Genomic DNA, 27,995 nt, shown 5'->3' on the forward strand with positions numbered 1-27,995 from the left:
GTCAGCAGCCGCCGGGGGAGGGAGGGCAGAGTCTCCAGAGAGGTCTGCAGCCTCCGGGGCTGAGAACAGGTGAAACCAGGGCACCTCCGTGCAGAGAGGGAAGAGGGAGGTGTGGGGCCTGTCCCGAGCCTGGGAGACCCTCACACAGAGCGCCTTGGTGTCCTTCCACCCCCAATTCCCAGGCTGGGCCCTGGCGCTCTGTTAGTTCCAGCCTTGCCCGGCCTGACCGACCCTTTGTGTCTGAGACCAGGGCTCCCAAACACCAGTCCACTGACCGCCCAGAAGCTCTCGGGTGCGTTTAATGGTTGCAGATTCCTGGCTCCACCCCAAAGCTGCTGATTCAGTAGGTTTGGGGTGGAGCCCATGCAATTGGTATTTATTTTTAAACGCTTGAAGTGATTCTGATGTCTGGCCAGGTTTGGGAGTCAGTGTTGTCGGAAAGAACCCCAGAGCGGGGTCGGGGTGCTCTGGATTCTCTGTTCATCTCTGGGGCTGATCTCCTGTGTGCCTTTGAGGCTCCACGGCTCTGGGCATCTGTTTCCTCATCAGGAATCCAGGGCTAATAATTCTGCCGGTGCCTTCTCTGTAGGATTAAGCATCCCGGTCGAATGAGATAATGCGATAGCATCTCCTGGGCTCTTGTACTACATTAGAATTAGGGTTCCAGGCTGCTCTTCAGCCCTGTCCAGTCGTCTTGCCAAACTTGCTTCCAGCCTCCAGGAATGCAGATGAGGGTATGGGGATGGCTCCACGCCGTCCAGCCCCACTTCTAGGAACAGTGACTCGGGTGTGCCAATGATGGTTCTTTATTTGTATTCTGGGAAGGGGAGGGGGGAGGAGGGGAGTAGGTCCCCTAGGACCAGGGCTCGGAACTCTCGTCATCCTCAGCTTGGGTCTCCTCCCTCCTGGCCCACACCGAGCCTCTGTGTTTCAGGTCGCAGTCACTGCACGGGAAGACGTGCCTGCCTTCGGCCCACCTCTGCCCAGCCCCCCTGTTTTCCAGAAGGTAAGAAATTCTCCTTTCTGCTCCTTTCATGTCCGAGACTCCAGGTTTCCACACCTGAGTGGCAGTGGTTGCAGGGGGGCTGAATTGGGCTAGAGCTTTAGGAGAACCTTCAGCAGGGTTGGGGAATCTCCTCACTTGGGGTCTCTCCCCACCTCTCCTTGTGCCGCCAGCCTGGCCCAGCACAGGGCCTTTTGTCAGGGTGTTTGATACTGGGGTTGCCTTTCTGCTAAAAGAAGGATTTTTATGCCATGCTCCAGTCCCTGGAGGCTTGGGCACAGATGGGCTTCCAGTCATGGAAATGCCACTGTGGGTGTGGAGGGTTGGTTTTCCCAGCACCAGGGAAGCTGGTTTCCATGTTAACGTCTTAGCAGGTGGGCTTAGGCTGGGCTAGAACTGATGAAATGTTGGAAGGGGACCTTTCAGGGGCTCTCCCCAGACCCCCTCTTCTGTCTACCTCTTCCTGTGGCTGAAGCCCTTTGGGCAACAGCTAAGGGTGGGGTGTCTTGTCTGTTCCAGGGCCCGGAGTTCAGGGAGTTTCTCCTCACCAAGCTCACCAATGCAGAGAATGCTTGCTGCAAGTCAGACAAGTTTGCAAAGCTGGAGGTGAGAGCGTGGTTTCCGATCTTCCTCCTGCCCTCCTGGACAGCCTTTCCTGGGGGTCTATCCTTAGGGGCTGTTTAAGGTGAGGAAGCACCATCTTTGCCCCTCTAAACCTTCAGCCTTGTGTTGATGTGGAGCTCTTTCTTCTTGCGGGAATTCCATCCAAACTTTAGGTCTAGTCAACCATTCACCAATCATTTCTTGAGCACCTACTGTGTGCTAGGCTCTGTTCTGTTCCCTGGGATACGTGAGGCACAGTTTCTGCCCTTATAGAGCTCATAGGCTGATGGGAGACAGGTATGATGCAGTGAGCTGGACTGTGATGGAGACCAGCACAGAGGCTGCTTCTGCTGATGGGGAATGGAGGGTGTGTTCAGGGAAGGCTTCTTGGACGAGGTGGCCCTTGAGCTGCTGAGTCTGGATATCTGATGAACCTTTTGCCAGGAGGAAAGAGTGGGGAGGGTTATTCCAGGCATGAGAAACAGCATGAGCAAAGGCCAGGCAGATTCAGAGCCTGATTTTGTGAGGGAGCTGCAGAGGGTTGGATGTAGCCTAAGAAGGATTCATGTGGGGCCTGGAATGGTGGGAGGCCCACCTAGAGATGCTAGTTGGGTCAGATCAACTAGAACTAGAGGTGATGTGTACCTAATAAAGTGCAGGAGGAGGTGGGAGAGTGGGTAGATTGAAGGCGAGGAGGGCAGGAAGCGTGACCAGTTAGAAGCTATTACAGGAGTCCAAAAGAGACAGTGACAGTGTGCTTATACCAGGCACAGGAAGTGGTCAGAATCAGGAAGACCTGATGGACTCCAGTATATAAGGGTAGGGGTAAGTGGGATTGGTGGGGTGGCTCTTGGGCCTTTGACTTGGGCTCTTAGCTGACATGGGGACCGCTGGAGATGAGTTCTGTTTGGACCTGCTGATTGGAGGTGCCTGCAAAGGCTGGGTTGTGGAAAGGGCTGGTCCTGGTCTGTGTGAATGGCGCCCCCTGGAGGCTGTATACATAGCCCTGGACGCACATCTGGATGGAGAAGAGCTGCGGGCAGTTGGGTACGTGGAGGCGGCACCTGGGGCAGAGATCTGGGCTAGGAGTCATCAGGGCAGGGCCATGGGAGGGCAGGATGGCCCAGGGAGAAGAGGCAGGGGGCCTGGCCCGGAGCTGTAATGTTAGCTGCAGCATTTGTGGGAGTGGATCTCAGCCTGGATATCGGTCCATACCATTGCCAGGATGCAGTTGGCCAGGATGCAGCCCTTGGGCCAGGTGTCGGGAGCCCCCCAGGGAGAGGGCACAGCTCTGCCGTCAGTGCCAGCTTCACAGCCCCCACCCTCTTCCCTTCCAGGACCGGACGAGGGCCGCCCTCCTGGACAACCTTCACGATGAACTCCACGCCCACACTCAGGCCATGCTGGGACTGGGCCCAGAAGAGGACAAGTTTGAGAATGGGGGCCATGGGGGATTCCTGGAGTCTTTTAAGGTACGGGCACAAGCGGCTGGGGATTGCTAGGGCAGGGAGGCGGGGGGGCAAACAAGGAACGACAGCAGGGCAAAGTCCACGTAACCCTGAGACCAGAGCCCGAGTGCCAGCCAGCGGTGGCAGCACCAGCAGGGGCATCACAGATGTTTGCAGAGGGCAGGGGTCTCAGGAAGCCAACAGCCATGGTCAGAGAAGCCAACAGTGTCTCTGGCATCTTCCACATCCTTTCTTTGATCTGGATCATCTCCTCATCAGACTCCTGGAGTCTGGTAAGAAGGAACAGGGGAAGAGTTAGTAGCAGGAGAGGAGCCCGTGCAAACCAAGAACATTCCTGCTTTCATCTGCCTCTTTCTGTGGTTGGGGAGCCCAGGGCAGGATGGCAGGAGCAAGGAAACAAGCCTTAGGAATCTTCAGCAGCCAGTGTGGGAGACTGCAAGGATCGTTCCCAGTTGCCAGGGCAATGGAGGACCTGGCCAGCGCTGGTGGGATGGAGTTACAGGCAAGTCCTCGGGGACTTTGCAAAGGGAAGAGCTTTCTAACCAGAGTGAGCTACTAAAATAAGTCGTGAGCTTTCTGTTCCTGGAAGTATTCAAGTAGAGCTTGGACACACACTTAGCCGGCATGGGGTAAAAAAGGTTCATCATCACATGCTTGCCAAGTGCACGTTGTTCCACCCAGCACTTACATCCAGCATCCGATTTGAGGCTGGCTGTAATCCTGTGCAGTTGGCAGCACTTGGGTCTTATTATTTTTCCCTCACACACAGGGGGATAGGCTGAGAGAGGCTGAAGGGCTGCTCAAAACGTTACACCTACAGGAGAGGTAGAACCTTGTTTCAAACCCAGGTTTTCTGGTCTTTAGGTCAGTGTTCTGGATTGCCCATTGCAGAATGATTTGTAAAGCTACCATTTTGGTGGTGGTATGTGTGGGGTGAGGGTTAGACCTGCCTATATTAGAATCCCAGCTCTGTGCGATCCTGGGCATGGTCTTTAAAGTCTCTGAGCTACAGATTTCTTTTCTTTTCTTTTTTTTTTTTTTTTACATCTTTATTGGAGTATAATTGCTTTACAATTTTGTGTTAGTTTCTGCTGTGAGCGGAAACACAACAAAGTGAATCAGCTCTATGTATACATATATTCCCATATTCCCTCCCTCTTGAGCCTCCCTCCCACCTTCCCTATCCCACCCCTCTAGGCTGGCATAAAACATCGAGCTGATCTCCCTGTGCTATGCAGCAGCTCCCCGCTAGCCATCCGTTTTACATTTGGTAGTGTATATATGTCAATTGAGCGACAGATTTCTTATCCACAGCACAGGGGTGATCAATAGGACCTCTGTCATGGAATCAGTGGGAAGACTCCTTGAAATAATGCCTGGAAAAGTACATGTGGCCTGGAATACAAGAAATGCTCAGTAGAAGTGTTAGCTGTTATTACTGTTTTCATGGAAAGTGAAAGCTTAACATACATTATTCCATCGAAAGCCTCATGACTGCCCTCTGTGCCCTGTGAGGAAGGCTATTATTATGGGCATCATAATTTTGGTATGATAATTCATACCCAATTTTAATAATGATGGGTGTGATTTTACATGAGAGGAAACTAAGACTCAAAGTGACAAAGCAATTTGTCCCAAGTCACCCAGCAGACATGGGAGTTGAATCTGGGTTTGCCAGATTCCAAAGCCTGTGTTCTTAACAGCTACATGACACTGCCTCCTGGTTCCCAACTCCATTAAGATTCCACCCATGCTAGCCCAGCCCGGGCAAGCCTGAGGTCTGTCCCTCGCTGCCAGGCTGGACCACAGAGAGCAGGGCAGGGCTCTGATGGCCTAGTTGGGGCCAGCTGCTAAGATTCCTCATGGGAGTGAGGGTAGGGGCTGAGCTGCTCACCTAGGCTGGTGGGAGATTCCTGGGGCATCTGTTTCAGTTGTGATGGACAGTGGCAGCCAGGGTGAAATAGAAATTGGGAAATCAAGAAGAAAGGGGGATGAGGGATAAGAGACGAGATGAAAGGGGAGTAAAGAGGGAGCCAGGTTGGCTAGCCCAGCCGAGAGAGGGGTGAACGTGACACCTGGTCATTAGGAAAACCCTTGTAGGCTCTGCCCCCCATCGTAGCAAGCGTATCAAACCGTTCCCGCATCCCACAGTCAATGTAATTTATGTAAGACTTGAGCTACAGTTGACTAGCTAACCTCATGTTATATTTTGCAGACATGTAATGAAGCAAATTGCTTTCAGTTTTGCAGGTTTGTTTCTGTATCTGGGAGTTAATAATTATTTTTTTCAGATTGCAAATATTTTTATAACCTGGAAAAGCTTGTAGGCTGTGGACAGTGGATAAAATAGCCCAGCAGCTACAGACAGGTTGTGAGTCTAAGGGCCATTTGTCCAGGCCCTTCCCTCCAGCAGGAGAAGTAGTTGATCTGTCCTTGACTCCACAGGGTCTGACTAAAGGGCTTTCCAAGAGAGATGCTTCAAGACTTTATCATCGCTTGTCTTTGATCCTATAATCCAGGGAACTCATCTTTTCAACCCTAAATCCTTCCATCTGTAGGCTGAAGATAGACCCGCTTCTGCATTCTGCTTCCCTGCTTATCTCCGAGGTAGCACTGCGGGGCGAGGGAGGGGATGGTCACAGTCACGCAGTCACGGTCATGGTCAGTCACACAGAGTAAGCCTTCAGAGCCCTGCCGGTTATGATCAGCTTTTTCTGCAAACCCTGCTGGGTTTACTCTTTTGCCCTGTCCCTTCCGTCATTGCCCTCACGTCTCCCAAGCTGGCGGCAGGCCAGGCTTAGCAGCATGGAGCCCAGTGGCTTGCGGGATTCTGATGTTTGGGTCTTGCCTGTGGCCAGGCCTGTGGTCTGACCCAGCTCAGGAAACTCTTTCTAGTTTTGGTATTTCTTCGTGCGCCCCTAGGATGGTGCTGTGTGTCAGAATCATTGGCATTCCCTTGGAGTTCCTCACCCAGACCTCCATGGCATCCCGCTTGTAGGAATGGTGCATGAAGTGACTCCAGGAAGAAAAGTTGCACGTTTCATCTCGTTCCTGTCAAATTTTCATCTCACACGTTCAGGGAAACGTAACTAAGAATTCCCAGGACTAAAAGTGATCTCAGCCATCTCTGCCCTTGCCTCTGGGACTGTTCTTCCCCCACTATCCAGGGCAGTGACCCTCTGTCTCTGTTCCAAGGAGCAGACCCATCACTGCCCTGGGCTGTGCTGCCTGGCACCTCACACTACTTAGATTAGCTCTTCACATCTTACTTCAATCCCACTGGCTCTAATTTAAGCTTTTCTCTCATGAGAAACAGAACCATTGGTTTATGGACATCTACACCTGCTTCTCAAACTGAGGTGCTTGGAGATATTCTCAGGAATCTGCCAGTTCTACGAACAGTTTAAAATTTAGCATTTTTACTTTGGATGATAATCTAAATATATATTTAGATTAAATATATATTTGCCATTAAACTCACAATTAAAAGACATTTCTATGGAATAAGTAGGTTTATTGCAAACGCAGTCCATGGGACCACTGCTGTTGGAGGTCCGTGGACATATTTTTGGAGTCTTGCAAGAAGAGTTTTCTATATAAAGGAGTGTACATTACTCACCTTTGAAAAATACTGATCTCTAGACAGTTGTTCTCAAATGTCCTTCTCAGGCACTGCCAGGTGTTCATGGTGTTTTTATTGGTCCATAATGAAATGAGTGATGCTACTTGATGTATCCACATGCTTTGTACCTAAAACAAATGTGAGCCATGTTTTAAGAAACACTGAGCTAGCCCTGTCCTCTGCTGACCTCATCATGCAGAAAGGGGATGGAGGACCAGGGAGGGGAACGTCACCCAGTGTCATTGGAACTGGGACCACAGCAAGCAGGGACTTGTCAGGTGACTTTCTCCTAGCGTCTGAGGGACGGTTGATAGTTGATGCACTGGTCTGATCTGACCCCTAGTGGCAGGCAAGGAGCACGAGGCTGCAGAAATCCCTGCAGAAGTACCTGCAGACAGGCCAGCCCTGTAGCTCATGGATTGGAGCTCTGGTCTTTCGGGGTGGAGATGCAGAGGGATAGTTCCTTCTCCCGTTGGGCTGCTAGAGGGACAGAAGACCCTGTTCTGGACCTAGTACTTCCTGATTAGGAGCCATCTCAGCAGGACAGCAATTAGCATCTTTCTCTCCAAGGGCCCCTGCCTCTGTTGCTTGCCTGGTACCGATAGGCATGTCCCCTTCAGTGCTCATCCCTGTGCACTGTGTCCCTTAAGTTGAGTTTGTTCAATTGAAACACTTCACGAAACCCATTTAAGCAAGCGAGGTTTGTGGTTGACCCAGAGGAGGTGTGCTCCCTCGATGATACCAACTGGTGCTCACCCCCCCCTGGTTGAAATGAAGTGACATAGCAGGTACCGAGAAAGTGACTCCCTCTCTCTTTTCTGACTCCCCCAAAGGAGAACTCTTTCGGAGGTAAGCCGGGAGGTGAGCTGAGGGCAGGGAAACCCTGGCGACTGGGGATGGTGATTGGCTGGGAGAAGAGCAAACTGTGAGGACAGGTAGGGACAGCTGTGTGAAATGTGGAATAGACAAGTCTAAGACTCCAGGGGCCAGAAATGGTAAGATTTCAGGTCAGTGCACGGAAGACCTTTCCAAAGGTCAGGCTGTCCGCTGCTGGAACAGGCAGCCTTGAAAGCAGTGAGCAGCCTGCTCCTGGGAAGATGCAAGCAGAGGAGTGCTGCACCATGGCCTGGAGGTACAGGGGCTGAGTGGGAGCGGGTCCAGATGGTCCCTGCAGAGCTGATGCCCCTGCAAAGGCTTCACGTGCCTTTTCCCTCCTGCCTCCCTCTTCCCTGCCCTCCATTCTTGTCTTCACCCTTTACCTGATCTTCTGCCCAGCTTGAAAAGGCTAGTACTTCCAGCTCTATATCACATTGAAACGTGGAATACTTGAGACCTTGTCACTGGGTGATTTTGTCCAAATCAAGCATTATTTTAGGGTTTTGAGGTAGCCACAGTCTCTCTCTCCTTTGGTCCCTAAGCATGGGGGAGGAGGGCTGACCCTGAGCAAGCAGGTAACACACCAGGTGTCCGGTCATGTGGACACATCCTGTCTCATGTCATCCTCGTGTTTACAGATGAGGGGACTGTCTCCAAAAGGTTCACATACTGTGCTGGGAAGAACCTGCATTCAAACCCCTTCCTGTTTGCTTTGAGCAGCAGATGGCTCCCCTGCACATCCCTGGAATTCCATGTCAGCCCATTATCTCCTCCAGCTTATCTTGTTGACTCAGACAGCAGCACCAAGGGCATTCAAGAAGATTCTTCCCAGACTGCTGGAGATGTTTGGGGGGAGAGGTGCTGAAGCTCCATGGTTTCTGATCACCCTTAGTCCATCAACCAGTTGAACTATATGTTCAATATGAACCACTTTTGGGGATCCTGGCACCCTTCTATCTGGGGCCCAGGTTCTGATTTGGGTCCTGGCTCCATCTCTTACCTGAGGTGTGACCTGGGTAATCTTTTACCTTTAGGGACCTTTTCTTTTTTTTATTTATATTTGGCTGTATTGGGTCTTCGTTGCTGCGCGCGGGCTTTCTCTATTTGCGGTGAGCAGGGGCTACTCTTCATTGCGGTGCGCGGGCTCTAGGCACGTGGGCTTCAGTAATTGAGGCACGTGGGCTCAGTAGCTGTGGCTCGCGGGCCCTAGAGCACAGGCTCAGTAGTTGTGGCGCACGGCTTAGTTGCTCCGTGGCATGTGGGATCTTCCCAGACCAGGGCTCGAACCCATGTCCTGGGTACTGGCAGGAGGATTCTTAACCACTGCGCCACCAGGGAAGTCCCAGGACCTTTTCTATCAGTGCCATCCTCTCTGCATCTCAGAGTGGCAGGATTCAATAGGATCATGTATGTGGAGCTCAGTAGACCAGATACCATCACACAGGGCTTATGACCCATGTCAAATCTTCTCTGGAAAGAGACATCGAGGAACAGATTACAATCTAAATGGTTAATTGACATGTCATTGTTGATGACTGTAGTGGTGGCGGCACCTGAGGGCACCAATGGAATGAAATGATGCTGAGATTTATGGAGCGCTTGACTCATTTAAGGAACCTTAATGTTTATCCAGGGACCCCTCAAGAGTGGTACCCCACCTCTCCTGCCCTCAGTTCTCTAAAGGGTTTGTGACTTAATGATCTTTGTGGGATGAAATGAATAGAATGTGCTGGCTGTTTTAACCATGTTGCAGGAAACTGTTGCTAGGTGACTCTGTTCTGTGGTCTAGAAAGGGAGAGAGAGGGAGAGAGATGAGGTCCCTTAAGGGGTGTCTTTGGCTCAGACAGGAGAGCCTAGGTGACATCAGGAATACAAGGCTGGTAGGCTCCATGCTTATTTGCAAACGGTCCTCCTTTCTGAATCAGCTTCCCTCGTCAGGACAGAAAGGCAGGCGGGTTGTGGTCCTTGGCTGGGTCAGAGCTTAGAGAATTCCTGACCTTGAGGAGAGACCCCAGGGGTATCTGCTATTTGGGCTGGGAGCAACATTCTTGCTAATTTCTTGGGGCCACCTTGCCATAGACCAGGCTCTTCTCTCGATACTTCAAGGGAGGGAAGGAGGTTAGTTCTTCCACATGAGACCATCTGGAGGTTGGCATGTGGAGAGTGTAAGCTGACATGTGCGTGCGAGTGCGGGAGTGAACCCAGTGAGGATGCGAGCAGCGTCCTTCTATGTCAGTTTTCTGGAGCTGAGGTTCTGCTGGCTCACACAGTAAGGAAAATCCACTAGTTCCCTTAAAGCAGGGCCCAAGGTGGCTCACGGTCATCCAGGCTCCTTCCCCTTTCCCCTCTGCCATCCCCTGCTCGTCAGCTTTACCTCTCAGGCTTGACCCCTCTCAGGCTTGACCCCTCACGGCCCCAAGGTGGCTGCTACGGTTTCAGGAGCAGACAAGTCACATCCCTTTGGGGAACATTAAGGAAACCTTTCCTCAAAGCCCCCAGCAGATGTCCCTTTATGTTCCACTGGCAAGGGGATGGGTGATGTGACTACCTTAGATGGATCATGATTTACTCCTTTGTCTCATGGAGGAAGAGGGGGACATTGGATCAATAGTGGCTCTGCCAGCAAGGGATGTGGGGGGAGGGGGATGGCAGCTGTATGTGAGCAACTAGTGATATCCGCATCCGTGTGTCTTTGCACATGGACCTGAGGCCCTGGGGCCTTGGATGAGTAATGAATGCAGGGGGCGCACCCGCGGGCCCTGGGTCTTTAGCATTGCCCTACTTGCAGGAACGGGTCTTGTTCCCCCAGCTGACTTGTATGTTCTTTGGAGGTAGGGGCTGTGTCTTCCACTTCTTTGACTCCCTTCCCGTTATTCTCCCAGTTCCTGGCACAGTGCTGGGCACACGAGAAGTACGCACCAAATGCTTATGATTAACAATAAGAATAGCCACATTTATGGGGTACTTACGATGTGCCAGGCCCTCTGCTAAGAGCTCTATATGGATGCTCACCACAGCCCCACAGTGTAGATTTCCTCCATCCCATTTCACAAGCAAGTCTCAGAAAAGATGAGGAACCTACCAGGGTCACCAGCTAATGGGTGATGGAGCAGAGACCCCAGATATACATTCTGGCAGTTGGACCCTGGCACTCCATGCTTGTGACTGCTAAGCTGCACTGCCACCTGGCTGTATTACTGAGTGACCGAATGAGTGATTAAAGGGAAGTGATGGGAGGGTTTGGGGGTTACTAGAGAGAAACTTCCCTTCCTAGACTCTCAGGTCATCGTTGAAGGCCTCCAGAACCACGGAGCATCATCCACATGGTAGGTAGGATCCTGTGGGACTTCCCTTGTCTGGAAATCCTCCCTTGGGTCGATCTGAGAACTGCCACTGCCCTTGGGTCCAGTTCCAGACCAACGTAGGCCTGCAGGTCCCTCCCTGCTGCTGGCTCAGCAATCTTGATTTTAGCTCTTCTCATCCTTGCATGCTCTGTGACAAGCCCCTGACCTCCTGGACACTTCACTGTTTGCCCATGTACCCTTGGCTCTTCGGTGGCCCTAAGTGGGCCTGAGCAGTTCTGTGCTCCCAGAGACCCCACGCCTCTGCCCGGTCTGAGTGTGCATCTCCTCCATTAGCAGCTGTGCCAGGTGGCAGGCTTGTCTTCACAACCTCTTAAGCCTCTGCAAGTGTGCGGGAAGGCTTGATGCACAGAATAGTAAGAGCTCCGCATGGTTCAGCAAGGTGAACATATTCCACGTTGCACAAAGTGCACTTCGGGATGACGGCAGAAGGGATATCCAGTGCTTAAACACAGAAGCACGCTTAGCTTTCTGCAAAAAAAGAGTCAAATTGGGGGATCCTGCATGGAGCACATCATTCACGTTTTAGACAAGGAAGCTGTAGCTTGGAGAGGTGATAACTAGACCAGGGTCACCTGGGTTTAGTGAGCTGTCCAAACCTCACTTTCCTCACCTGTAAGATGAGGATAACAGCCTTTGTCCACCTTGCTGGGAGCTGGGGCACTGACCCCTCAGACTCGCCCTGGCCGGTGTCCTCCTTCGCCTCTGCCTGCCAAGAGCCACCCATTCCCAGAGCATAGGATGGAATATGTGAAAATTCTCTGCAAACTATAGTGACTGTAGTGTGGGCCACTGAGAGAGAGAGAGAGTGTGTGTGTGTGTGTGTGTGAATATGTGTGCACAGGCTGAAGGCTGTGTCTGCAGACCCTGTCAAGTGGGCCAGGGTCATCTAAAGGACCAGACTCCAACCCTTAGGCCCCTGTCACCTGCTCTCCCCACAGAGGGCCATCCGTGTGCGCAGCCACTCCATGGAGACCATGGTGAGCAGCCAGAAGAAGCAGCATGGCGGGGGCATCCCCGGCAGCCTCAGCGGGGGCATCTCCCATAACAGCATGGAGGTCACCAAGACTACCTTCTCGGTGAGAGCCGCAGGCCCTGGGGCAGCACATGGGTCCTGGGGAGGGTCCCCCAGGCCTCAGTGGGGGAGGCTTGGGCCAGGTGATGAGACCAGTGATGACAGAGGGAAACTGAGGCTGTTTTGGGGGTGAGCCCAGGCCCTGCCCTCTGAAATGGAGCCTCCATCCCAGGCAGTGCCTGGGGCTGGCCCAGCCTAGAGGCCCTCCCGTTGTCCTGCTCTCTGAGTTTCCTCAACAACTGGGCCTCCTCCTGAAGGCCAACCCTGCAAAGTGGGCCTGAAGCGAGTTTCTTTGCTTGGGAGCTTGGGACCCGTGACTGTGAGAAGAGTGTCCTTGCTTTTTTATTATTAATGATAACAGTAGCTGCCCTCTGGGCACTGAGCTAAGTCACGGACATTATCTCATCCGATCCCGTGACAGCTGTCTGAGGTAGGTATTGATGTGTTTGTTCTCCATTCCTCCTTGAGGAAAAGGAGGCCCAGAGGTTTTAAGTAACTTGCTACAGGTCACCCAGGTAAGCTGAAGAGCTGAGATTTGAATGCAGGTCTCCCTGATCCAAAGTCAAAGCTCTTAGTCACTGTGTAGACGGTTCCCAAGGAAAGAGCCTGGCAGGTCTGTGGGTTTGAGTGTGGTCTGCTCACACCAGGGGCTGGCCAGGGAAGGAACCAGTCGGTCCTTTTAAAAAGCAAAGTGACTTTGGATTGGTATAGACTAGTCTTTTCCTTCTTTCTTCCTTTCCTTTTTCCTCTTTTCTTTTCTTTTTTCTTTTCATAGTGGAACACATCCACCATGATACCAACGATTAGTATTTTAAACGGTCTTGCGTAATTCATTTAACTTACCAAATATTTTCATAGCTGTTATCTTGTTCCTCCCAGAACGTCTGTGAAGTGAGCAGGGCAGAGCAGTTATCTTCATTCTGTGGGTGAAGAGACTGAGGCCCAGAGAGTTTTGTCACTTACCCAAGGTTGCATAGCATGTGGATGGCAGAAGTTGGGGCCTGGGTTAGAAGCCTGGTGGACTCTAGAGATTGGCTGTAGGCTCTTGTCTCCCCCTCCTCAGTCTCCCACCTCTCCATGGTCCCCCTGTGTGTGGCTGAAGCAGAGCCATGTTGTTGGGGGCTCCCCCTTTGCCTTTGCCCAGGGCTGCGTGTGGACCTGATTCCGCTGCTCCCAATCTGTCTTATTATTGTGACACCAGCTTGGACCCATTTCTTTGTGAGCCGCTGATGGAGAGTCAGGAGCCCTGGGCTCTTGTGCTCACCTTCTGGTGATTTGCTGTTATGACCTTGGCCGAGTCTCCTCGCCCCTCGGCTCCGCAGCTTTTTCGTTGGTAAAGCGTGAGGCTGTACCAGGTCTCTCCCTGGGCTCTCAGCTTTGTGGTTCTCAGTCTGTGACCCCAAGTCATCCTGTCCTTATAAATATGCAGGGCTCTCCTTAGGGGGGCCCCGACCCCATGTTCCTCCAAGAATTCTGGTCTTTGGTAGATTGTTACCTGGGGCCACAAGGTTTGGCTTAAGAACACAGGAAAGCATGCTGCAGGTGGCTTGAATCTTAGGGTCCCAGATCCCATTACTAGATCCCAACCTTCCTGGCTGGCTCGCTGTTTTCTGGGATCTCCTCCAGACCAGCTGGGGACTGCAGGACCTATTGTAGGCCAGAAAGGGGGCTAAGAGGAAGGAAAGCTGGGTTTGGGGATGTGGTCAGCACTCATTCTGGCGGTTTCATTGACAGCCTCCAGTGGCAGTGGCAACAGCGAAGAACCAGTCACGGAGCCCCATCAAGCGGAGGTCGGGGCTCTTCCCCCGTCTGCACACGGGCTCTGAAGGCCAAGGGGACAGCCGGACACGATGGTAACTGTCCCTTGTGGGGTTTGTCAGCTCTCACCACTGCTGCAGCCGTCAGGTGCCATCCTTGGGGAGGGCTTTGCGTAGGTTCAGGAGATGCCTTCCTTTTGACCCTGGTCCCTCCTTCAGGGACCTGCACACCCCCGTCCGCCACTCAGCTCCTTATCCACCGAGGCACACTGGCCTGGTCTCTGCACGGGACTTTCCAAAGTTCTCCTTGTTGCCTTTTGACCCAAACTAGAAACATTGCTTGGATTCTTTTTTTTCTTTGCCTCCTTTTTCAGTGCTTACACAAATGTCCGCTCTTATGGAAACCTTCCCTGATTCTACCAGGCGGAGTTCATCAAACTTTCCTCTGGGCTTCTAGAATGTTCTCTCTCTCTCTCTCTCTTTTTTTTTTTTTTGCGGTACGTGGGCCCCTCACTGTTGTGGCCTCTCCCGTTGCGGAGCACAGGCTCCAGACGCGCAGGCTCAGCGGCCATGGCTCACGGGCCCAGCCGCTCCGCGGCATGTGGGATCTTCCCGGACCGGGGCACGAACCCGTGTCCCCTGCCTCGGCAGGCGGACTCTCAACCACTGTGCCACCAGGGAAGCCCTCTCTCTCTCTTTTTTAAAGCAACTCTCATATTGCATCATACTTAACCAGCTCCTGCTAATGGTCTTTCTGATCCTTTCATCACTGAGCCCTCTTGTCATTTAATTCGGCAAGCAGCATCGCTGAGTGCCTGCTGTGTGCTGGGCTCAGTGCTCTGACAGAGCTACAGAAGATGCAAACCTGCCTTCCAGAAGCTTACAGTCTTGTGAGGGAAAGGGAGGCTTTTAGGCTGATGTCCAGGCCTCCAAGTTGTCTGTCTGCAGCCCTGGATGGCACCATCCCCTGAGCTTGGGCGTGCAGGACCAGGGGGCAGGTTTATGGAGGGGGATGAAAAGCTCTGTTTGGAACCTGTACATGTGAGTGAGTCCTTGTGGGCCCCCCAGGAGAGAAGGGCAGAATTGGGGGTGGTCAGAACTGCAGGTCTTGAGCTTAGGAGAGAGGCCTTGACTGGAGAAGAAGAGATGGGAGTCCCTGGGGGTGGAGGTGGTGTTTAGAGAGGGACCAAGGAATACAACCACACAGGGGGGTGTATAGAACGCCTGGGGAAGACCTGCGTTTAAGGGAAAGTGAAGAGAGAAGAGCCGGTGAAGAAGACTGGGAAGACTATGAGAGAGGAGGAGCCTGGAGGTGTAGGGGTGCGGGGGTGGATCTTAGAGGCCAGGAGAGGAGGCATTCCAGGAGGGATGGGCAGCTGTGTCAGGCACGCAGAGAAGTCCAGCTCAATGACCCAAACCCCTGCTCGGGTTGACAATTGGGAGGTCATTAATGACCTCATTAAAAGTGCATTGAGGTACCTCTCGGCTCTGGGATGTCTATAAAACAAAAAGATAAATAATAACACATGCTGGGAAGGATGTGGAGGATTTGGAACCCTCATGCATAGCTGGTGGGAATGTAAAATGGTGCAACTGCTTGGGAAAACAGTCTGGCAGTTCACCAGAGGGTTAAACAGAGAGTTATCAAATGTCCCAGCAATTCCACTCCTAGGTATGTACCTGAGAGAAAGAATACACGTGTCTACATAAAAACTAGCACACAGATGTTCATAGCAGCATTATTCATAATAGCCAAAAGTGGAAACAGTCCAAATGTTCATCACTCATTGAATGGGTAAATAAAATGTGGTATATCCATAGAATGGAATATTATTTTGCAACAAAAAGGAGTGAAGTGCTGATACCTACTACAACATAGATGAACCTCGAAAACACTATGCTAAGTGAAAGAAGTCAGTCACAAAAAGACCACACCATACTGTATGATTCCATTTATATGGTATGTCCCAAATGGGAAAATCCATAGAGACAGAAAGTCGACAAGTGGTTGCCGGGGGCCAGGGGGAGGGGAGAATGGGCAGTGATTGTGAGTGGGTCCAGAGTTTCTTTTAGGGGGGACTAAAATGTTCTAAAATTAGATCATGGTGATGGTTGTACAACTCTGTGGATATACTAAAAACCATTGAATTGCACACTTTAAATGGGTAAATTGTATGTGGATTATATCTCAATAAAGCTGTTCTAAAAATAGAAGTGCATTGAGGACAGGCCCATCATGTCCCCAGCAGCGGGCACCAGCTAAACAGTGGGTGTCAGGGCATGGTCTTTGGTAAACTAGAGGAGGAGGAAACCCTGGAGCCCCGGGCCAAGAGTGGCCCACGTCCCAGCACAAGGGCCATTTCATCCCCCGATCCAGAGCGTTCGTTTTACAGTCTGTGTGAAGTGTGTCCCCTGGAGTTAAGCAGCAGGTGGCCCGGCCAGCACCCTGAGGAACCCGTGTGTACTGGGTTTTTTCCCTGTTGGGTGGATGTCCCAGACCCCTTCCATTCCCTCTGTGGCCTGCCCTTGACCTGGAGCTCTGCTGGGTGGGGTGGCCAGCTTGGGTGGGGGGTGGACTTGGGCTCAGGGACATCAAGCCAGGACTCTTGCTTGATAGGTCTTGACTCTCACCCAGGAGCCTGGAGTAGCCCCTGATGGAGCAGAGAATTCTGTTGTCTGTTGCAGTGTCTGAGGGGGGCTCGGGTGGGAATGGAGGTCCGGTGGCCGTGCTCTGGCAGGGGCACTGTGCCCCACAGGTCCCCATGGTGCTGAGCGCTGGGGGTGGGGGGGGCTGGGCCCACAGCCTCACTCCTCTTCATCCTCACTTTCCCAGTGACAGTGCATCCAGCAACCCGAAGACCCCAGAGGGCGGACACTCTTCTCAGGAGATAAAGTCTGAGACCTCATCCAATCCTAGCTCTCCGGAAATCTGCCCCAGCAAGGAGAAGTAAGAGAGTTGGCGGGGGTGGGGGAGGGGTTGGCTTTAGCCACCGGGGCCCGGGAATATGTGCTTTGCTCCAGGCAAGCTGAGAGTCGCGTCTCTTGCCTTGGGAACCCTCCGGAACGCAAAAGTCCACCGGCAGGTGCACGCGGGGGGCTGCTGGTGGGCGAGCTCAGGCCTGCTGGGCCTGCCTCGTCCTCAGTCCCGGGAGGGCCGTGGCGGGGGTCTCGGTGTGTGAGCAGGGCCTGCCTTCCTGTTCCCCGCAGGCCCTTCATAAAGTTGAAGGAGAATGGCCGAGCCAACATCTCCCGCTCCTCCTCCAGCACAAGCAGCTTCAGCAGCACGGCAGGGGAGGGCGAGGCCATGGAGGAGTGTGACAGTGGGGTAGGTGTAGCCCCGTCCAACCCTGGGGAGCGGGGTGGGGGCACCCTGGGCCCAGCCGGATACTGCTCTGTGCATTAACATAGCTACTGTGGGCAGAGCCCCGTGCAGGCTCTGCAGATAAAAGGAGAAGCGTGGAAACAGGAGAGGGCCCAGCCGGCCATCGCCACCCTCTGGGAGCAGTGGTTCAGTGGGCGGGGGGGTGGGGGGGGGCGGGTTCCTGCCTCAGAGTGACAGAGGAGCAGCAGCAGGGGTCAGAGCCCAGACTGAACGGTGCCCCTGCCGTGGGGTTTCCAGCTGGAGGGGGAAGGCTCAGCCCTCTCTATGGGGCTGGGTCAGGGCTACCTCCCGGGGGCGGGGGGAGAGGTTGGAATCAGGGTTGAAGGCAGCAGAGGAAAGAGCAGGTCCAAGTGGGGAGTGAGAGGCAGTGGCTGCCCGGGGTGGGACGGGGGGCAGCGGACGGCTGCCTGTCTCAGGCTGCCGAGGGTGGAGCTGCGTCACTCGCCCAGCCTCTCTCCCCAGAGCAGCCAGCCGTCCACAACCTCTCCCTTCAAGCAGGAGGTGTTTGTCTACAGCCCGTCCCCAAGCAGTGAGAGCCCCAGCCTGGGGGCAGCCGCCACCCCCATCATCATGAGCCGGAGTCCGACAGGTCAGTGGCATCTTGTGGGCGGTGTGTACCGTGTGGCCAGCGGAGGCGGGGCTGTGGCCTGACCGTTGTTGGTGGGGCACCTGCCCCAGGCACGCGGAACTGGCCTGTTTCTATTTCAGCCCCAAAGTATTAGGGCCTCTGGCGCTGCCAGCTCACCGCATCGGTTCATCACCCTTCAGAGGCCTGTGTTCTCATCCCCTCCTTACTCATGGGGAAACTGAGGCTCAGAGAGTTCAGTGATTTGCCAGAGGAGCTGGGCTTGTGTGATTGGAAAGCTGAGGCTCTTTCCCTGACCTCTCGCCTCACCCCATCACCGACCCAGGGCCCCTCTGTCACAGCGACCATCCTGATGATACAGAGATAAGAGGTGGGAAGAGTGTTGCAGGTGGACACAACAGCAGTAGAAAGGCCTGGGGGGAATCCAGAGACTGTGTTCTGGACCCGCACGTGGTTCAGTGCGGCTGGAGTGCATGGAGGGGACACGTGAGAGAGGAGACAGTGGTTAGGACAACAGGCTGGGGCTGCCACGGGGACCCTGGTGAGGATTTTGCATTGTCCTGCCAGCAGTGGAAGCCGTTGGAGGGCTTTCAGTCTTTGAAGGTCCTTTAAGTATAGAAGCGCCATCCGAAGGAGAGAGACCGCTTTGGCGGCTGCAGCTGGCTGAACAGAAAGGATTGGTGGGGAGTGGGCACAGGGAGGGAGAGCAGTGAGGAGTCACAGTGGCTGGTGAGGGGTGACAGGGCCATGGATCTGGGGGGCTGTCTGGGGCAATGGGAGAAAGACGTGAATTCAAGGGATGTACAGGCTCACTAGTGGGGGCTCAAGGAAGGCAAGGAGTCCGGGCCTTTCAGGGTTCTGTGATCCCTGCAGTCGGGCAGAGAAGGCGGAGCCAGCTCTGGGGAGAGGGCGGGGGGCTGGAGCCTGAGGGACATCCAAGCGGACATGTGCTGTAGGCGCCACTGGGTGTTGGGGGTGCCTGGAAATTAGAACCTTGGTCCTGCCCTCGAGGGGGGCAGCATAGTGTGGGGCAGGACTCTGGAGCCTGGGTCCAAATCCTGGATCTTCCACTTACTAGTGATGAGCCAATGGGCAGGTTACTGAGTCTTTCTGTGCCTCAGTTTCCCCAAGTGAAAAATGGAGGGAGGGGACTAGTTTCTACCTCGTATGGTTGGTTGTGTGAAGAGTAAAAGAGAGACTTATAAGAGACTTAGAACTGTTAACCTAAGTATTTGTTAAACAACGAGAATAAAACAGTAGTGCAATCAGTGGTTCTCAACTGGGGCGACGTTGCTCCCCAGGGCATGTTTGACAGTGTCTGGAGGATTTTTGATTTGCATGATTGTGGGATGGGAGGGTGCTGCTGGCATCTAGTGGGCAGAGGTCAGGGATGCTGCTAAGCATCCTACAGTGCCCAGGGCAGTCCCCACGACAAAGGATTACCTGGCCCCGAATGTCAGGCTGAGGTTGAGGAGCTCTAATCGAAATGATAGAAACGCAGGGCCAGTGGGCCCACAGGGTGGTTTAAGCCACAGTGCTTCTGGGGTTCTCATGGTGAAGGAATGTTGGCAAAAGGCGACATGTGATGTTGGGGATAAGGGGAAGGCCTGGTTCACAAGCAAACAATCGCTTGTGTAGTGCGGCAACCCCCCCGTGGCTGGGCAGCTGTGGAGCTGGGTTCTAATCCTGGTGCACCATTGGCAGCCCCACCTCTCTGAACCTCAGTTTCCTCATCTGTAAAGTGGGGTAGTAATACAAATTCCCTGGTGGTTTTTTTTTTTGAAAGAATGAATGAATCTATAATCAAGCCTGGCTCTGACTTGGTATTAAATAAATATCAAAATAAATAAGGTTTCAAGTAAAAGGAGGTTTAGAGTATGACTTGCTGCAGGTCACCCAGGGCAGAAGGGGACCTACAACAGGTCTGTAACACCTGCCCAGTGCTTATTGCGACCCCACCTCCTATGGAGTATTTAACCCTGAGGAGCTGCCTCTTACCCCCAGCCCCACAAGAGTTATGCTTTGTACCCGCAGGACCAGGGTGGGTTTGCGGAGATCTGGAAACCTGTTTTAGGGGGAGAGACAGGGCCGAGGAGAGCGAGATGGCTGGGAGGGCCTGACATCTGATCCTCCATAATCTCTGATGCCTTGGTCATTGGTCATTTCACACCTGGGCTCCCTGGGGCCCTGAGGGGGGCTGATTGGTCACACCGAGAGGTAATCCTAGTGCTGAGTGGAACCCTTGAATATGAAGCGTCAAGACTAAGTCAGCAGCCTCTAGGTGGAGTGTACTGAGCTGTAGATTCTCTCAGCCAGAGGAAGATCAGAAAGCCAAGTGGTCCCCCCGGCCAGTGGTGTGCTGGTAAATGTTTAACAACTGGCTCTCCCACCATACACATACACACAACACACACACACACACACACGCACGCACGCACACATGTATGTGTTTACTGTAAATTTTACTGATATAAAGAATCTGAAGCACACAATTTATAAATAATAAAATATACAATGTTCTTTTTTTTAACATCTTTATTGGAGTATAATTGCTTTACAGTGGTGTGTTAGTTTCTGCTTTATAACAAATGTCCATCAACGGATGAATGGATAAAGAAGATGTGGCACATATATACAATGGAATATTACTCAGCCATAAAAAGAAACAAAATTGAGTTATTTGTAGTGAGGTGGGTGGACCTAGAGCCTGTCATACAGAGTGAAGTAAGTCAGAGAGAGAAAAACAAATACCATATGCTAACACATATATATGGAATCTAAAAAAAAAAAAAAGGTTATGAAGAACCTAGGGGCAGGACAGGAATAATGACGCAGACGTAGAGAATGGACTTGGACACAGGGAGGGGGGAGGGTAAGCTGGAACGAAATATACAATATTCTTTACTATAAATCGACAGAGCCAACTGATTCTCACAAAGCACCTTTACTGATATTTGCCCAACCTTTGTATCCGTAGACACCATAAGGTTCCAAATGACGAACAAGTATAGTTCCGACATGAATGATGATTGATATTATTTTGTCAGTGATGTGAGCAACTTCTTTGCTGAATCAGATAATAGTTTTCAAATATTGGAAGAGTATTTTCTCAGTGTTTTGTGCCATTCACAATGTAATGGCTATAGACAAACACATTTTCAAGTCTGATCTATATTATTAACGTTTTCTCCAGGAGTTTCTTAAGTCTAGACAAGAAAACAGTTATTCAAGCTCTGATTTATAGCGTTTGATGATTTCTCTGGTGTGAATACTCCTGGCTGATCTCAAGCACCCAATGTGACATGGAGTTGGGAAGAACTACCGGACAGATATAATAGATGTAAATAACCTTAGGAGAATAAATAATAGTAAAATGCAGTGAAATAACTAGGAAATGATAACTTCTGAGTATTTATTACCTTTGGGGAATATAATTTGTTTAATTGTAAGCCTATATAATTAAAAAAAATAACTGCGTGTAACAACCAGCTCACAACATTTCTGAAAATTTGAGAGTTGGCTCTCGTGAATTGGTGCAGGTCAGCTAAAGTGCCTAGTGGAGAGGAGGCCCCCCTTCTCCTGGACTCCGTATCCAGCCCCCCCCACCCCCGGCTGGAGCCCCAGTGACCTCTGCAGCCCCACCTCCTCTCAAGGGCTTCCTTCTTTTTCCTAGACGTCAAAAGCAGAAACTCCCCGAGGTCAAACCTGAAATTCCGCTTTGATAAGCTCAGCCATGCCAGCTCCAGTGCGGTGAGGATCTAGGGGTGTGAGGGTAGCAGGGGGAGCCTCCCACCTCCCACGTTCCAGCCTCGGCCATCCTTCCTGGGGGTGGAGGAAGAGGGCGCCTCACACCTCACATGGGGGGAGGTGGGGAGAAGCCTTGGTCAGATCTGGGGGTGCCGTTGGTTCCCGCAAGGTGCAGGCATCAGCCTGGGCTCGCCAGCCACCTTGGCCATGCTTCCTGTGTTAGAGCCACACCCTTGGACACAGGCAGGTTCCAGTTGGGAACTGTTGCTCCTGGGGTCTCATGTCCCTTCCTGGGCTCTCCAGAGAGCTGAGCACTGAAAATAGAGAAGCTGTAGTTGGTGGGGATTATGTTGTCTAGTTATTTAAAACTCTCATACGGATTTTTCTTGAAACAGGGTCACTAATGTGAAAGAGGAGTCCTTCGCTTGTCAAAGGTGGGTCAGGTGTTAGTCCTGCTGGGGCCACAAGGGAGGGTGTGTTACTAAGATCGCGGCACTTGTGGCCTGATAATGTGAGAATGGCCAGAGAGATCCTGACCGCTGGGTGGGCTAGTCACCTCTTCCCTGGAGCCTCTACGATGGGGCCCAGCTCTAGATGGGGAAGAGGGCAGGTGGTCTCGGGTGCTGATGGGAAGGTTTGCCTGATAGGATTGAGCCAGACTCGCTGAGTGGGTCTCCCTTCCCCACAGGAGCTTGTTCCAGCAGGCAGAGGGCAGTAGCCCAGAGCCCTCCTTCCTCATTTGTCCCCCTTGCCTCCCTGTTACGGCAGCCTTTCCCTCCTTGTGTCTTTGGCCAGGACCCTGGGCTGAGATGTGTCCTCCTTGTGCGTCCAGAGATGCTCTGGTCCCCTAAACATTGTGCGGGGTGAGCCCAGGCAGGACCCAGCTCCCAGCCCCCAGCCAGGGGTGCATGAGGTTTACAGCAGAGCAGGGCATGGGTCCAGCACTCCACCACCAAGGCCTGGCCTCCTGCTAGGGCAGTTACTAGAGACCCTTCTGACTTCCCAGCCCTCTCCCTGCCATGGGGCTCCCAGGGGTGTGAGTCACATTTGGAACCAAGGGGAGGGGCACAGCTGAGCCCACGTTATGTAACCCTGATCTATGTAAATGGGAATGTTGACACTCACTCCGGCTCCCATCATGTACTTCAGATGTCTGGTTCACCAAAGCAATGTTTATGCCCAGCTTCTCGGGCTGTAAAAAGTCTGCACCCTTGTATTTGGCAGCCTCCCGTCCTAAGCATATGTAGCCATGGGCACATAAGTCTCCTCTCTTCCTTTACCTACTATTTGGTCATCATCTCCCTTCTCCTTGTTTTTTCCAGGGAAGCCCGATTCTGCCTTGGAGAAGGCTCCTATTCCAGCAGTTTGGGGGTGCCGTCCACTACTCTGAACGTCACAGGCCTGCTTCTCCACTGACCACCTGCCCACCAGACCAGCTGTCTGTCCCAGTGTCCTGACCCGGCCACAGCCTTGCCCGTCCCTGCCAGCGCTTCCCCCTGTCTGGACAAGGCCTCTTTCCTCCAGGCCCTCCTGCTCCTGACCGCCTGATGTGATGTGTGTCTGGGTCATTTGTCATCTTGTTTTGTCTGCAGGGGAGCGAGTGGGGCAAGGGGGGATCTGGGTACCAGTCAGAGTCCAGAGAAGTAGGGAGAGTGGTGAGGTGGGCAGCAGAGACTGACAGCAGGATGCTGCACCCAGGCAGGGGCAGCACCGTGTCCTGGACATGGCAGGAAAGAGGCTGTAGCCGCAGCAAATGCATGTAGCGGTGGCGGAGGGACCCTTTTCCCAGGAACCCAGATTTGTAGCCATCCTCGAAGGTGTCCTGATAGAAGTCGGTTCTGCCGCTCCCACGTGTCTGGAGCTCCCAAACATCTGTTTGCTCCTGTGCTGGGAGTTTCTTATCCATCTGCTGACATCTGGCCCAGGTTGCCTCTGTCCCTGCTGCCTGTGTATCTTGAGCCACGGGGCCGGTTGAAGCTGAGACCCGGCTGCGGGTGAGCGGGAGTGGGCGCCGGGTGCTTCCTGGACGTCCTCATTTCCCACAGGCTCCTGATGTGGTGGCTGTGGGAGAAGCCATCAGTCTCTCCCCTCTGAGCAGACGCTTTTCCCTCGAAGGGGTGGGCAACGGGAGTGGGAAGGCATTCAGGGAGAGCCAACAGCAAGTCCCGGGCACTTGGCCGAGGAAACCCTCAGGGCCCAGGGCTAGGCCGGGGTCCAGGTCTCTGCTGGTGGTGGAGGTTCGTGGGAGGCGTAGAGAGTTGCTTCAGCCCACCCACTTAGGCGGGAGCCGGAGAGAGGGGTAGGTGGGCCCCCTAAGAAATAAACCTGAGAAGTGGCCTCCACCCTCTGTTTGCTAATGGGGGTGCTCTGGGCAGGATCTGAAATGTGAGGGACAGCTGGTCAGGTTGGTTGGGCCATGTGTGGGTGTAGATCTTAGGTGTGGGAAGGGGTGGTGTCCTTCTGTAGTTTATGTGCCTGGCCTCTGCGGGGGGCCCGGTGCTCTGGGGGGCTCTCTCCAGCTACCAAGCCCTTTGGTCCTAGCAGGGCTTGATCACTCCATCCCCCACCCCTAAGTCCTACTCTTCCCCTCTCGAGCCACAAGGAGTCTGTAGGCATTTGTCACATCAGTGGGACTCCTGCAACCTGGGTCCCAGCTGGGTGCAGTTCAGACACTGCCTGTCACCTGTGCCCTCAGCCAGAGCCACCTTTGCTGGGCTGAGCCAGCTTGCTCTCTGAGAAGCGGCCCCTCCTCCCTTCTCACCCGTCTGAGTCTGCAGTGCGGCCGGTCATTTCTGCTAACTGGCCGTGGTGGGGTTTAAGGCGAGGTATCCTCCAAGTTAAACAGAGTCTGAAGAGCAGACCGTTGAGGTGCTACAGCTCCAAGTGTGTATGGGGCCTTAGTGACTCGGGGCTGCCAGGGTGACACAGGCTGGGCACCTGCTTTACTGAGCAGAGGACAAGGATTTCCAACCAAATGCTTTATTTGCATTGGGATCTGGGCCTATTCCCAAGGCAAGACATATGCATGTTAGGCTTGTTTTTGACTGATGCGACAATTTCCCTGTTGCTTTTGCTTTTAGAGCAAAACCTTGATCCTTCATCCCCGACTCACGTGGACTTTGTGGGATCCTATTTACAGGATGGGTGGACCTCTTCCCTCATGCTAGAAACGTGTTTACTTAAAGTACTAGTCTGGTAAGATTTATTCTAGTTAGAAGGTCAACAAATGTCTGTTTAGCTTTTATTAAAAATCCCTGTAGCGGCACCCACTGCTAGGCCTGTGGATTCTGGCAGCGTTCTGTTGGCTGGGTTTCTGAAGGAACTTGAAAGGTCAAACTGAATTTCTTCAAAAACTGTTCCAGGTTCTGGCTTGCTTCTCTGGGTAGCTGGTATTTACAGCTGCCTGGTGGTTGTACTGTGCTGTGTTTGTCATGGTCTGGGGGTCCGCTGGGGTTTTTAGGTTGTCTCCATTCTGTCCTACTTGAGAACCTGATAGCCACCTTCCCCCACTGCTCTGGCTGCTCTCCCTGCAGGCCCCACCTCTTGGGAGGGCTTTGCCCCCTGCCTCTGAGCCAGTGGCCAGGATGGCTGGGTGCGTCCAGAGAAACTGAGAGGCGCAGGTGGGCCCCCTAAGAAACAGACCTGAGAAGTGGCCTCTACCCTCTGTTTGCTAATGGGGGTGCTCTGGGCAGGATCTGAAATGTCCCTCCCTCTGGGTCCTGCCTCACCACATCTAGAAAGTTCATTCTGGTCATTCTGGCTTCCAGACCAGCCCCCGTGAAGTCCCAGGGCTGAGAGGGAGGGGGAGAACAAGGACAGGCCAGTCTCCCTTTGCCCCTCTGGACCATGGGACAGGCAGCTTGGGTTCCTGGAGGCTGCTTTTCCATCCCCCTCTTGCATCTGCTTTGCTCCAAAATGTCTTTCCTTTTATTGCCCCATCCAGTCTTGGGGCTCAAAGGTTGCTCAGGCCTCATCAGACCTTGTGACTAGACTCATCCTGATGGTGCTCTTGCTGGTATTTGAGGTGTCCCATAGGAGAAGTGTTTCCTGGACGTATCTCTGGCTCTGGGACCTGCCTGACTCACGGAAGAAAACTATACTTTTCAGGCTCTGTCGGGCATCCATGTGCCTCTGCTGAGTTGATACTTAAAAACAGATGCAGAAAGAGCTAGAGAGAGAAGGTCTTAGCTAGAGTTTCTGTCTATGCTAATGAATGGAAATGGTGTTTTGGGAAAAATATTCTGTGGTTCAGCCTTGTCAGCTTCATCTCCATGTCCAACCCTTCCGGGCCCCTTCTTAGCATCCAATCCAACCGTGTCACCTTCCAGATGAGAAACTTCAGCTCCAGTGAAGGGAAAACAACTTGCTTGAGGTCACATAGCCAGCTGGTGACAAAGCTGGGATGAGAACCCACAACCAGGGCCCTTTCTTTGGCACCACCTATGGGGTTGGTGGAACAAGCGACTGCATTTACTGCATTTGGAGAAGCCAGTGAGCGGGTGCCTCGGCACTGGCTGGGAGGTGTCAGCAGCCAAGGGTGCTGGTGGGCCTCAGTCTCTGTTCTTCTCATCAGGAGGGATGTTCCCTGGGAAGTTTTAGGGAGAGCTGTGTGGTTTTGGCTGCGGCTTGGGCAAAGAAAACAAAGAGGGAAAGAGATTCCCAGGGACTGTTCCTCGGTGACATCAGTTCTTCAACCCTTGTCTGTAATGGGAGTAGAGACCAGGGGAGAGATGCAGTTAACCAAACCTCGCTTTCCCCTTTTTAAGTTAAGGAGAAAAGTGGTAAAAAAAAAACAAAACAAAACTCGTTGACTCTCCCTGAATCCTTAAACAAAGGTGGTCAGTAAAAACCTAGGCTCAAGGGCCGAGAGCCGGTTTCATGTTTCTACCCTAACTGTTAAAGGTGCCAACTCAAACACTACCTTCATTCAATTCTGAGTCAACAGAGACAGGTCTATTGCAGGGGAATGATCAGGGTTCAGGTAGATCTTATGGCTACCCGTGGCCGGCAGGGACCCCACAGGTCCTCCCCCAGACACCAGGTACCCCTCTCTCAGAGGCAGGGTGAGTCAGCAGTTTGCCAGGGCTGTCCCTGCAGCCTAGGGGCCCGGCTGGGACATTTTGCTAGCCTCTGATGGCTGTTTTGCCACCAGTTCCTTACCCACTGCCATCCCACAGCTCCCTCCTTTCAGCTTTGGGAGAAAGGAGACAACCCCCAGTAAGGCCAAGGACAGAAGAGCCCTGCCTGGTGAGAGACTCTTGGGGGCAGGGGCTCTGTCCTGTGCCTTAGCCCCAGGGGGAGGCTGTTTGGCTGGAAGACTGGAATTTAAATGCTGTCGTTTCTGCTTTTGTGACATTTCTGCTTGGAAGTGTCAATCCCCCCTTCCCGCACCTTAGCATGTGTGCCAGCTCTCCCCTGCCCCGGGCATTGCCTTTCCACACTCCAGCCTGGGCAGTGCTGCTGTTTAAGTGTGAAGAGATTCCTCTGTGTGCTAGAACCTGCAAAGTGTAGCTTGGAGATGATGATCCGTGTGATGATGACTTTTCTGTCTTTCCTCTTCGAGAGGAGGTGATTCATAGACCCCCGACTGCATATGTAATGTAAATAGTGTACATTTAATTTATTGCTATGGTAGCACATTGTATTTGTTAATGTATAAAAACAAATTCTAAAAGGTTGACAAATGTATATTTTGTTGCTTAAACATGTCTTTGCAGAAATTGACAATAAATACGATATTTTGTGTCCATCAGAGTTCAGACTTCTTTGCTTGGGATCCCAGTCCTGAGCATCGCCTTTCAGGTCACCAGAGGTTGAATCCATTTTCCCACGAGCTGCATCTGGCCTGTTGATGTGTTTATCAAGAATCCTCCCCACTCAGACCCCCCCGCAGTCTTCCTCCTCGATATCCAATGAAGTTGCTCTTGCCTCACCCTTGATAGCTAACCAAGTTGCTGTCAATAATTTTCCATCCAATTCCTCACCCTGCCATGGGCTAGAAATCCCCATTTGTCCCTGTTGTATTTGGAGTTGAGTTCAATCTCTCTCCTCTCTCACAGCAACCTCACATAAAGTCTTCCTTGCCTTTTGAGCTCTGGGGCAATTTTTCTTTGACAGGTAGCTAACCTGCACCCCTGCCCCAGCCCCTCTTTCTCGTCTACACGTCCCCACCAGTGTTGGATGGGGGAAGAGGGAAGCAGAAGACAGGAATAAGACATTTATTAGGCAAAAGGCCTGTGAAAAAAAATGGGGAGGGAGCTGAAGAAAGCTGAAGAGCTGTCAGACTGCGATGCAGGTCTGACCCTGAGTGAAGGAGAGATGGGAGGAAGCAAGGTGGGGTGGAGGCATCTTTTGATGCCAGTTCATTTCTAAGAAAATTCTAAGCAAGATGATTGCGGAGTCCCCAAGCCAAAGTCACTCCCCAGAGGAGTCCTGCGTATCACGAGAATGAGTCTAAAATCACTACCCCTGCCACACCCAGGCACTGGGTGGGAGCAAGCCTGTGGGAAGTCT

The 27,995-nt window shown here is 52.7% G+C and overlaps 1 protein-coding gene across 1 annotated transcript in view; it reads left to right on the top strand.

The window, feature by feature from the left end:
* RAP1GAP2 (RAP1 GTPase activating protein 2) overlaps nt 1-27,221 on the top strand; it is a 186,987-nt gene extending 159,766 nt beyond the window's left edge. The window contains exons 15-25 of the mRNA XM_081220432.1: nt 935-1,006; nt 1,523-1,609; nt 2,944-3,078; nt 11,877-12,014; nt 13,745-13,863; nt 16,601-16,714; nt 16,975-17,092; nt 17,612-17,738; nt 21,409-21,485; nt 21,878-21,916; nt 22,805-27,221. Coding sequence (XP_081076558.1) covers nt 935-1,006; nt 1,523-1,609; nt 2,944-3,078; nt 11,877-12,014; nt 13,745-13,863; nt 16,601-16,714; nt 16,975-17,092; nt 17,612-17,738; nt 21,409-21,485; nt 21,878-21,886 — 996 coding nt within the window. The 3' untranslated portion in view covers nt 21,887-21,916; nt 22,805-27,221. The remainder of the gene's footprint in view (nt 1-934; nt 1,007-1,522; nt 1,610-2,943; nt 3,079-11,876; nt 12,015-13,744; nt 13,864-16,600; nt 16,715-16,974; nt 17,093-17,611; nt 17,739-21,408; nt 21,486-21,877; nt 21,917-22,804) is intronic.
* The last annotated feature ends 774 nt before the right edge of the window (nt 27,222-27,995 follow it).

Source organism: Mesoplodon bidens (assembly GCF_964165515.1).
Source record: "Mesoplodon bidens genome assembly, chromosome: 19".
In the NCBI taxonomy this organism is placed as follows: Eukaryota; Metazoa; Chordata; class Mammalia; order Artiodactyla; family Ziphiidae; genus Mesoplodon; species Mesoplodon bidens.